The 12,262-nt window shown below is 44.4% G+C and overlaps 1 protein-coding gene across 2 annotated transcripts in view; it reads right to left on the bottom strand.

Annotated features, from left to right (window-relative positions):
* Positions 1-12,007, bottom strand: part of BANP (BTG3 associated nuclear protein) — a 144,261-nt gene extending 132,254 nt beyond the window's left edge. For both annotated transcript variants that reach the window (XM_032195908.1, XM_032195909.1), the window contains exons 1-2: positions 11,953-12,007; positions 156-300 (exon numbers count right to left, since the gene is read on the bottom strand). In XM_032195908.1, the coding sequence (XP_032051799.1) occupies positions 156-225 (70 nt within the window). In that variant the 5' untranslated portion in view covers positions 226-300; positions 11,953-12,007. The remainder of the gene's footprint in view (positions 1-155; positions 301-11,952) is intronic.
* Between the last annotated feature and the right edge of the window lie 255 nt (positions 12,008-12,262).

The following is a 12,262-nucleotide window of genomic DNA, read 5'->3' as shown; positions in this document are numbered from 1 at the left end:
ATTCAGTAGGAAGTCTTAACAAGTGGCTCTCGAAGTAAATATTGCAGCAGCACTTTATATTTTTTTAAAAAGCATCTCAGCAGTGATTTCCACCTTGTAAATGGGTAATCCTAAACATTATCTTTCTCATGCCATAGCTACCACCCCTACTGTACCTGGGTTATCTGGAGTCAGGTCTTCAACAGCAATCTGAACAACATCTGCCAAGTCCTGTTCTGACATCATTCAGAAGCAGGCTGCGATGTCCCGTCACACACCACCGCAGGCCCCCAAATAAGTGATTTTACGAGACATGCAATCCTGAAAAACAGCAGCAAGAGGAGCGTTAAGACCTGATATAGCCATTTGGCATTTATTTTTTCATCTTTCCTCTACAAAAGGAGAGAGAATTCTTAAGGGAAATGACCAACATAGAGAAAGGATCATACTATGGTGTGAACTGCTACTTTAATACGGGCATCACCCATCTCCATAAACTTTCTACATTATAAGTAGGCTGAGAGCACAAGTTTTCCTTTCTCATTCACCTTGCTGCACTTTCCCAGTGGACAAGGAGACCAAGTAGCATCAGAGACTGGGCAGCTCATCAGTGTAAAACACAAAAGAAAACATTTTCTTTTAAAATGATTTAAAAAAATGAAAATTAAATGTTTACAAGAACATTCAAAAATTGCAGGGGTTTAGTTTGCAAATTATTCCTTAGCTCTGGGGAGTGATCAGACCTAAGTGTTGATGTTGCAATAGCATATGAAGTTCCCAGACCACACTGGCTACTGCAGTCTGTACAGATGCATATGAACACAAAGTCCTACCATGAGGAAATTTTAACGGGCACCTAAAATTCAGGGAGAACAGGAAGCTTCTTTGCAGCTAGTTACAAGCAGACTTGAAACAAAACTTCTTTTTTTGGGTACTGAACCCACCTGGTTTTCCACAATTCAATTCTGATGAAAGCATTTTCAGCACACGGCCCTGATTTCTCAGCCCTGCTCCCCTGGAACCCTCTGTCAAGGTTATTTATTAGTGTTTTAAGAGAAACCTTCACCCTGTAAAATTGAATTAAAATCACTGGAACCATTTGTACCTCTGCTTTCCCACAGTCATAAAAGGATGGACAACGAATACAAGGAGATCAGTCCTTTTTTTTTCCTTTCTAACCTGAAGCAAAAAAACCACTAGCACAATAATTTAAGGTTGACCAGTGGAAATGGTAACTCATCCCTTAACATCGACGCTGAATCACCTCCAGCTATGCATAAAGATTTTCCTCTTTCCCTCTTCCACTCGAGCACAAGAAAGCCATTAAGCCAGACAGGTGGAGCACGAACTTGGGAAGAGGGGGACAGGAGGTGGAGAAGGGTCTGCGTGTTGTAAGAGCCCAGCTCCGGAGGACTCCCCACGCATCTCAGTTGTTTACTCCAAATCCCAGCGCTGCCAACACTGAGTCATCTGAAATTGGGATCGTGGTGAAAAGCTGTCGGGGCCGCGCAGAGCGTGGCAGCCCGCCCGAGAAAGCTGGCAAGGCGTGCGTGCACATGGATGCCATTTTGGCAAATCGCATTTGCCATTTCTGAGAAATCCTGGTAGGCGGCCAGCCCTAACATAATAAAACAGCTGTGCTGGAGTTACTGTTTCATAATGGCACACACTGCAAGGAACACTGCCCTGCCCTCCATGTGAAGAGGGCCACCACTCCAAACAATAAAAATGGACAAAGTAGAACAAAACCCAACTTTTAACACTTTGTCTATTTACACCATGCTAGGCTTCCCTGATGCTTCACGCGTTGCTTTTTAACCAGCTTTATCCACAATCACACCACTACCTAATAAGTCATTCCAAAGGATTTTTGATTTTCTTTTTATTTAAATCTATTCTAATACATATTTAGCCTTTCAAATCTCATTCTATAAAGTAGTGAAACGAATTAAACCTTTCTGCAACCCAAAAACTAATAATTTCACACTTGTGACCTCTGTTCTCCATCTCTTACGGGTCGTAGTCTGACAGTATTCAACCATAGATCAGAAAATAAGTCCTGAAAGATTCTGTCAGTCTTTAAACAACAGCACACCAACCAAACTGGGACTGGGAAGAGAGCTATTACACATACACAGCAACAATTCTTCGTAACAACAGTATTTATTTCCATTTCAACAAATTTTATTACAATTTCAGGAAACCATACACTGCAATGAGCCGACATTGGGACAGAACACAGTTCTGCAGTCACTCCAGGCTGAACACAATATCCTTCTGCTGTCACCAGAGTCAGTGAGCTCCTGGATCCAAATATGAGGAGAAAAGAGGTATTTGTTGTTAATGCTAGACGGGAGGGTCCTGAAAGCAATGCCCAAGTGAGCTCTGCTGGGTACCGCGACCACAGCAGCTACCACAACTTGAAAACGTTCCTCTGAAAACTTCAGGATTTCAATTCACAACAGAAAATGTCAGCAGTGGGCTATTCTGATGAAATTTAACAGGATTAAAGTTAGAATTATATTATTACCTTTAAAATGCCTCAGTCAACAAATTCAGAATAACAACTTCTCCAATACATTTTCCACATATTTTACTCAGTGAAGTATTTACCAACATTTCCTGAAGCAAAACACTTCCTTTCTCAAAATTTGTCTTTTGTGTGTTTTTTTTTTCTTTCTTTTTTTTTTAACCCCCTCCCCTTTCATTCTCGTGGCTGAAACCCCAGTCCCCATTCATTCTACACTAAATGCCTGTACATTGGCATTGAGAACCCAGTGCTGAAATATTACCTGGACCAAATACTAAGGTATAAGAAAAATAAATGCAAACAAAGCCGGGAAGCTCGGGATAAACCCAAGGGGAATGGCCAAACTCCCCGTTTCCAAAAGCCTGGAGCAGTGCCGCAGCCTCCTGCTGCACTACAGCACTCGGGCACCCTCATACCTTGAGCTGTGTGTGATACAGCTGGGGTAGGTCAGATAAAGTGCTCCAAATATCTCCGTGAGTGCTCTTACTCAGAACTGATAGACCCAAGACAGATTTAAGATAGCCTCTGTTTAATTAAGGAAATATTTGTAAGCAGCCAAATGAAATTCAGGGCACCTGGATTCTAGATGAGTTTATCCACGCATGAGTTTAATGCAATTTAATTAATCCATTTTAAAACATTCATTTAGAGTAATTCTTCCGAGCATTCCCTTGTAAACAAACCTATTTGCTGGAGTATCTGATGGCTTTACAAAATTGTAGGGCACCAGTCCAAGGTGTATCATCAAAATCAGCCAGTGACTTGTTAACATACGAAAACGTGCACCAAACAGAAATCTTCTCCCTCGTACTCACTAGTGAGGGCAAACACTGTATTTAAAGCTAACAATCAGTATTTCTCCAACGCCCTGCTCTGCACAGTGTTTACTTGAACTCCTCTTATTTGAGCAGATAATTCGTGCCTGCCTGGTATTTCTCAGTGTTATTGATAAATGAAGAAAATTCTGTCTTGCTCAGCAGGTGAGGAATAACCTAATAAAAAGCGATAATTTAACAGCACATAGGGTCAAATGCAGGAGCTCCCAGCCTCCTTTACACCCCGGTTCTCTGAAGCTACAGGCTGTCAAAATAAGAAGTCAAAAACTATTTTTGACAACAACCAAAAAAAACACATTTTACACTTCTTTACTACCACTAAAAACTATGCAGGCGAACTCTAATCATTCTTAGCTTCTGTTTAGCTTTTGTCCTTAAAAGGGAAGTAAAAACAGTGTTTTATGTAAATTTCAGAGTAAAGCTATGCCACAAGCACAGCAGGTTAACAGCTTAAAATTGAGTGTAATATACGTGCATATTTGGTTCAGCCAGAGATGGGAGAAATTCGGCCCTCCCGAGACATGACAAAGTCATCCCCTACCTAGGAAAGCAAGGACAGGGGCCATAACAATCTGCAGGTAGATACCTAAAATAAGTACCAATAACAACTACGCTATGCTGATGGACTGCAGGATCAGCTTAAAATGGAGACAGCAACATACAGAAGGGAAGAGCTGCTTCAGAAACGAAGGATCTTGAAATTTCTTTGGAGTGCAAAATCTCGCAGGGAGGCAGAAATTCTTGAACATTGTTGTGATCACATGGTAATTATTATTGGTTGTATGTATATGTGCACCTGTATACATCATTCCACCTGGTACAAGGCACTGGTTTGCCTGGATGTCTGTTTCTAACTCTGCTGATGCGTTGCCCTTGGCCACAACCCCTGCACGACCCAAGCAGAACACAACCACCACGATGCTGTGTGCTCAGCCCCACTCGGCACGATCCAGCTCAAAAAACCCAGCAGTGGCTGTGTGGTCACATCCACCAGAAATTCGAGCACAAGCTCCCCGTGGACCTTGTACAAACACCACACTGGCACAGCTTTGATGGAATCATTCCCAAAGGAGCTAGGAAGGATGTGTTAACACCTATGGCAAGTGCACTTTCAGGTGCTTCGACACGTAAAGAAGCCTGAATCCAATTTTACCGACATACAATCCCATTGAACTTAGCGAGCCTGCCCATATGGGCTGGATATACTTAAGTGCTTGCAGATTCGGGGCCCTAAAGCAGAGGTCAGTTTCCTGCATCACTGTGAAATTACTCAGGATATTGGTCGTTAATGCGAGGCACGACTTGTACGGCTCAAAACCCAGCGAGCATGAAACGAGAGCCACTCAAACAGCGCAGGCAGTATGCAGAACCAGATGTCCCATGTTTTATTGCTTGCGCCCAGAGATGGAGAATCTTTATTGATAACATCCCTCCAGAAACAAACACTTTGGTTTAAAGACCACGCTTCTAGAGCCCTTTTCCTATGACCTACATAAACGTCTCTCCCATTCTCAAAGAGCTTCTACCCGTGAGTGGAGGGGGGTGAGACAGGCAGCCCAGGTGTCCTTTTACCTTTGTCTGTACCCATTTGAGATTAGCAGCTTCTCCCCCAGTAACCTCTTCATGCATCTGTCTTCCTGCAATACTTCAGGCTGACTTCAGGAATACCAAACAAGTGCCTAACGCAACCTGAACTATTTGGGGCAGATCTCAGCTCTCTACGACAACTACAACATCAATCAAAGTATTTTGCTTCTGTGCCACAGCAAGATCCAAAACATCGTGTGGATGTTAGAAATGGATGTGGTTTTGGTGAGATTCCCAGCACGCCTTGAATGCCTGCAGAGTGCTCTCCGACTAACAAAGGCAGCTCCAAAGCACACCTGAACTCCTCCCGACCCGTGCAGCCATGGACCTTCCAACAACAAAACCAGCCTGAGAAAGACAGTCCAAGCTTGGTCCTGTAAATTCGCTGTTCTGAAGTACCACTCGGTAGTCCTAGCAAACTGGCAGTTTAATAATTTCTAAACATCTCGAAGGTCCTTTATTGAGAAGTGACTAGGAGCTGGGGAAGGGGGTGGGAAATGAGGACTTCCTCTGGAAAGATGATGTTCCAGAAGTCACTGGTATCTGAAACATCACCAGCTATGACATGAATGAGCCTAGCACTCATTCAGAGCAGGCAGCACCCCAAGCTCTTGCACCACGCTCGTTTCCACAAGCAGCAGGGCAGAGCAAGACAGCAAACAAGCTTCACCCACTGCTATTTGAAAATCTGCAGAGGCAGCCGAGAAGCTGGCTGAGAAAAGCCGCGGGGTCCTCTTCCAGTCCCAGGAATCCAGCTTGGAGAATGGGTACAAGCAGTACAAATGCCTGTTTTATTTTACAGACATACAAACGCAGTCTTGGTCAGGTGAGTCTCCTCCGCAGCACAGGGATCTGTGTGATGGTCATGAAACTCGGGTTCTTGCATGAAGGACCACGGGACCACGTTATCCCCCAGCAAAGACCCAGAGACTGAAGCAAGGTTCATCACCAAATCTTTCACCATAAACTTGCTCAAGAGATGATTTTGAAAAACACAATTTCTATCAACTTTGAATTTCATTACTTCAAGAAAAAAAAGTGCACAGATAACAAAACTTTTTGAAACTTCATCGGCACAGACAAAAATCATTTTGAGAAACTTTAATTATTTTTTTTCCCATATGAAGTGGAAGCCAAAAAGCTAAAGTTCTTTAAGACTACACGACACATTTATAGGTGCTTCCAAGCTAATGCTACTGTGTACTTGTCTAATATTTGAGACACTTCCTGTATAACTACTGGTTCAACTCAAAATGATTTATTTTTTTCCTAAGAAATACAACTATGGGCAGACTAACAGATCTAGATAGCAGCTATTGACACGTACAGACCATTAAGGGACGCCCCCAGATCTTTATTCTGCAGGTTTAGGTTTGATTCCTGCAGACTGAACCTTGAGGACCATCCCTAACAACAGCTAGAGAAGTACATTGAGTGCAAAGAAGGAACACGCAATCAAACGGGGCTAAAAAGGACATTCATCCACTCCTGAGAGTAACTGTAACTATGCTTTGAGGCTGAGGACAATTCAGCCCAACCAGCAGGAACCTGCTCACGTCTGAAGAAGCTAAGCTTACCTAATTCACCAGAAGATGGAGAAAAATATGCTGTGTGCATTATCCAAATAAAACGTATTGCATGCTGTTTGCTGGTTTAAAATTCAAATTCTCTCAAATGCCAGGAAATAGCAGTGAAACTTCACTCTGGAGGTTCCTAATGCCTAGAACTATAAGGAATACACCCCAAAGATCAAAAAGAGGACCTACAGCTGCAGTGACAGCCCGTAGGTCTATAAATACTTACATACTTGTAAAAGTAGCAATCAAATGGTAAACTAACAACACTAAAAAAAAAAAATGACTTAAAAAAAAATGTATAGCCTTGTAAAGCAACCCGGTGAAGAAAAATAAAGCAATTACTATCTGTTTAGCAAACAGCCCCGAAGAGGCATAGCTGGGCTTTTAACAAGGGAATATAATCACACGCACAAGACAGGACTGATCTTGATCTCTGGTCTTCCAAACTGAAGATTTTTTCCTGTTATTTAGGAATCGAAGCACATTGCCATGCTCCAGCCGAAAGCTTAAAGCATTATTTGTTATCAAGGAACAGCAAGGAGCTTATTGAGGAATATTTCAACAGAACATATGGTAATTTAATATTTGCATCCCCTTTGGAAAGCGGAAAATAAGTAACATAACAAAAGGGTTGCAACTAAAAATAACGATTTTTAAAAGCTATCAGATGCTGCCGGAAGAGAGGAGGAGGTGAAAAAAATGACAATATTACAACACTTGCTAAAATTTGCTGAACAAAATGACAGTTTCTGAATATTGACCACCTACATGGTGACTTACACCTGACAAAAAGCATTTGCGTGTGTTTCTAAGACAATTTCATTAACTATTTCAGTAGTAAGGAGCAATCCCTGAAGTTTACCTCCTGCTTCATACCTTAATTCTCTCTATTCTACTACAATTGTTTGCCTAGATTTTTTTCCGCATATCTGTCAACCTGTGTTATTTTAAACTGACTTTCCTTTTGCAGTGCAAAGTATACAGCTGAGATCGAAGGATGGGAAACAGATTTTAAGGAAATTAGCACAGCTTTCAATTTATACCTCTGAAAGCCCCGTTTTTCCATTATGTTCTCCAATTATTTCCGCATCACAAAGTCATTTTTTCTCATTAAAAATAATTCTCTGTTCCCAAGCAAACAGCTTAACAAACAGCATCTCAGCATATTAAATTTTAAACGACCACTGGAATAACAAGGCTTATTTCATTCGATGGAATTACCTGAGTTATTTTCGAGAAACCTTGGAGAATATTATTTGCTCTAAATAGTTAAAGACATCGGTAAAGTCAGAGTGTTTCAAACTGAAATCACAGCAGTAGGCAGATCAAACTAGGCACTGGCTGGCACTCATCTTCTCCGGTTTAACAACATCCATGCTTCTCCAGCATAAAGAATCAGAGAGTCCTGTACTTAAAGCCATGTAAAAGATTGCTGAGAGGCTTTAGGTAGCGCACAAATGGCTTTTATGTTCCTGGAAGCAGACAGGCTGCAGAAGTGACCTGTCGTTGCCTAGATAAAACAAAAGCAACAGCAACCAAGCCCTGCCCCTTGGCTGGCAGCCTGGTGCTCGAGCCACGCACAAGCCTCGAGGAACACATGTGCAGCTCCCGCATCGTGGCCACATCACGTTCCTGACAGCATGCTACGCCAGCACGGCTCGCTGAAAAGCCCCACTGGTGGAATTCAAACCCAAAGAGGTCACTGAGGGAATCATCCCGTCCCCTGCTGCTCTGCAAAGGAACGGCGCTGCTGAGGCCACTTCCATCTGGCTGACTCGCTCCGCGTCCAAGGCTGCTGCCGCCCTCCTGCCAAGAGGCTGGGCGCACATCTGCTGGCAGATCTGCGTGGTGGAGCACAGATGCTAAGCCACAATTCCCTCCTCTCATCACCACATCCACTCACCGTTGTAGAACTAGCTCTTTAGAGAGGGAAAATGAACGTGGAGCAGGCTGTGGGAACGAGACACGCACCTGGCCCTGGCCCCGTCCCACATACTGTGAGATACCCAGCTTGGCGCTGCCTTTTTGCAGGCAGAGACGCTTAAAACTGGAAGATTACAGGATTATTACAGGATTAGAAAGTTTCCCTTTCCCTTTGCAAAGTTACTTCGCTGTAGCTTTTGAAGGTTTTGCCCTGGAGAGCTATTCAGCCCGAGCACAGGAGATGCCCAGGACAGCACCTGCACCGACACACGGGCTTGCCAGGACCCTGAAAAGCACCCCAAAGATTTCACTTCAGTCTGCAGATCCTTGATGTCTGGCTCAGGCTCAGGGAAAACTTGTGCACAAACACTTAATTCTTCTGTATTCGTCTTATCTCAAGCAGAAACTTGATAACAAAAGGGAATAAATAACATTTCCTATTTTTTCCTACCACGTGCGCTACTGGTCTATATACTTGAAAAAAATTCTGGTCTAGCACTTCTGGTGGAAGAAGCCAATGCTGTTACAGGCTCCTACTATCAGGAAGCACCGTGGCCAACAAAAGATCTACAACAACAAAAAAGGTAACCTGCTCACTCAGAAGTCTTAACAGATTTCCCTCCTGCAACCACTTAGAAAAGGAAACATCCAAGCTCCCAAAACAGACCTTAGCACTGCTTTAAAACACAGGGATAATGCTATCACGTTTTCAAATTCTTACAAAAATATTTATGAAAATAATGTGAAGAGCATCATGTAAGTAGAAAAGCACAGATAGGTCTTCTTCTGAAATACTTTCATCACTACAGTCCAACCCTGTTTTGCCATTCCCCCTCCCTCCTCCAAAGAAAAAGGTAATTCCAGCGTTAGACGTGCAAGAGTATCTATCAGTGGGCCCTTAGAGCTAAGGTGACACACGTAGCAGACGTGTTTATAAGGAGCAGGGAAGCAAGTGGTGTTTTTCTTTACAGTTTCTATGAATTCACACCATGGGAAAGCAGATGTGCATTTTTTTTTTCAGCATGAGATAAGGATGCTCAAATTTTCAGAGGAAACCTTGACCATAACTTATTTTTCCCTTAAGTAGTTTGGGTTTCTTCCTTTTAAGTCAAGGTTTTTTTTAACAAACAGGAACCGAGATAAAGGAGTTTTGTCCAACATACAATGTCATAAATTATTTTATTTGAAGTCCCAAATGCAAAGGATTTTATCGAGTTAATCTTTTTATGCATGCCCGCTTACTGTCTTCTCATGCAGTCTAACAAGCGGCGAGCAGAACTAAGCGCTTAACAGTAGCTTTGAAAAAAGCTAGAACTGCAAGGAAACAAGTGTTTGACGTGACTTTTAAAGACATTTTATTATTTTTATTTTTACTTGAAGAAAAGAGTGTGATTTAGCTTTTAATGAATATGTAAAGACCAGAAAACAAATAAAATTACTTCAGTAGATAACAACTATCAGGTTCCAAACTAGAGGAAATCAAATCTGTGGGAAAAAAATTTATTGGCAAGGTTTGGCATACACAGACATTTTGTCGTTCTAATCATTTGATTCACATTGTCTCCTACAAGTAGCTCCTGCTGTTCTGCTCAACTCATAGAAACCGTTTCTGTAGATCTCTAGGGCAAGAGCTTCTGTGCAAAGAAATGCCCATCTCCTCCTTCTAAAATGAATGTCATCAGAGAGCTTTTAATTTGCTTGCTAAGGAGCATCATAGGGACTTCAATTGAAGCCATTCTTCAGTGAAAGATACGAGGACATGCAAGTTCTGAAAAAATAAAGGACGTGTATTCTTCCTGCACAAATGATGCTTTACAAGTTCAGGGCAAAGCTGAAGACCAGAGATGAGGTGAAACCCTTGCAAATGTGAGCGTGTTACTGTAATTAACGTGAGTCTGAATCCCGCAGCCGAGGACCAATCTGCAAACTCAGGGTAAACCCGAAGTAGCTCTCCCCGCTACAAGGAGGTGTGAGCTCATCTTTCCTCACCTCATCTGTAGAAAACCATGTAAAACGTGTATGTCGTCCTGTGCTAAAAACAGCCCAGGCAGGAAACACAAGCCCTCCTGCAGCACTCTCAGCAGAGCACGTGCTGACGGAGCCCTGTCAGCTATGAACGTTGGCAGTCGGCGCTCGCCGCGTTCCTGCTGTACTCCCAACACACCCCACTACTCCTTTAAGCCTTAAAACCCGTTCTATAACCACACGATTAATACATGGCTTAATAATTAAGGCTCTAAAGCCAGTTTCTGTTATGATAAAAAAAATATAAGCTAAAAACAAAGACAGAAGTTACAAAATATTTTCATCCTCTAAAGCAGATGGAATATTAACGCTTCCAGAATCCAAACACCATCTTTCGCTCTGTTTGATAAATTAGCTAGACGTTCTTCCTAACATCTTCTCATGCATTACTGAAAACTGAACTGCTGCCAAGAAGCCATTTAATGTATGGAGCAAGGCTCTTCCAGTTCCAGGATCACGTACTCGTTATTCTGGTCAATTTTTATGGACAACCATTTCACAGGTACACTAATATTTCCTAACCTAGTAAATCCATTGCTTCAAGAGGCACCATTATGATGTTATTAAGACAGGTTTTTTTATGCTTGTTTATTTTAAAATCTTGTTCTAAGTACTCAAAATACTACAAACACATTTTATCTTTGCTTCTTGACAAGCTGAAGCCAAAAGGGTACTGCAGCTCAAGTAACCTCACGCAAAAGGCAAAAAAATATATATATTTATCATTTTACGATAAATTACCCCATTATCATTTTACTGCAATTGAGAGCTGCCCCAGCTGAAGCACTCAGTTGCTAAAGCCCCTCCAAACTTGCTTCCTTTCGAAAAAAAAAAAAAATTCTTCCCTTGAGAACTCTAAAAATAAACTGATAGTAGAATATACCCACAGCAGGATAAAATTACTATATTTGGTAGCGTGCACAATTTCCCACGATACGGGGATTAAAAAATAAAAATAAAATAAACAAGAAGAACCACCTGAAGATACAGAGGGATGAGAGCTGTGATGGGGGCTGCTCTACCACACCTAGCACGATCAGGGTGGAAAACCCCGGCCAGAACCGTGACAAACCCTTTCCTCTGACAGGGGCAGGGCACGGCAGCCCCTGCAGCAGCCCCCTGAGGGGAAAACAGAGGCAGGGGCTGGGGCTGCCCCTTCCCTCCCCCGTCCCCCTGAGGGCCGGGGGCGCACCCCGGGCTGGGGAGAGGCCTCGGCCGGGCTCCCCGGGGAGAGGCAGCCGGAGGAGGGCCCGCGGAGCCCCAGCACGGCGCGGGGACCGTCCCGCTGCCCGGCTGAGGAGGAGGAGGAGGCCGCGGCCTCCCCCACACGCCCCCCCCGGGGCCTCGGCCCCTCCCCGGAGCCGCCGCCCCGCGGGCCGGGTGCTGGCTTGGCCCCGTGAGGAGGCGGCTGAGGGGAGCCGGAGCCCCTCGGGCCCGCCGGGAGGCCCCCCGGGAGCTCGGCCCCAGCCGGCCGGCGGCCGGGCGCCGCGGTTACCGTGTGCGGGGCCCAATTCTCGTGGTGTTTGTCGGGCGGCTGCGATAATGGCGTCCTTCCTCGCGAGACGGCTCCGGCTCCGCAGCGCGCAGGCTCCGAGGCGCCGAGCCCGCTCGGCCCCCGCCCGCCCCGGCCGCCCGCGCCTGCGTGCCGACCGACGGGGCTCGCAGCCGCCCCTCCGCCGCCGAGCCCGCCGCGCCGGACTACAAGTCCCAGGGGGCTCAGCGGCCGCTCCTCGCTGCCGGCCCCGCCGGGCAGGCCGGGACCTGTAGTACGCGCGGCTGCGGCGGGGCGTGCTGGGAATTGGAGT

Source organism: Aythya fuligula, chromosome 12, assembly GCF_009819795.1.
Source record: "Aythya fuligula isolate bAytFul2 chromosome 12, bAytFul2.pri, whole genome shotgun sequence".
Lineage (NCBI taxonomy): Eukaryota > Metazoa > Chordata > Aves > Anseriformes > Anatidae > Aythya > Aythya fuligula.
Note: the sequence above shows the minus strand (reverse complement) of the source record. Positions and strands in the feature narration are given on the sequence as shown.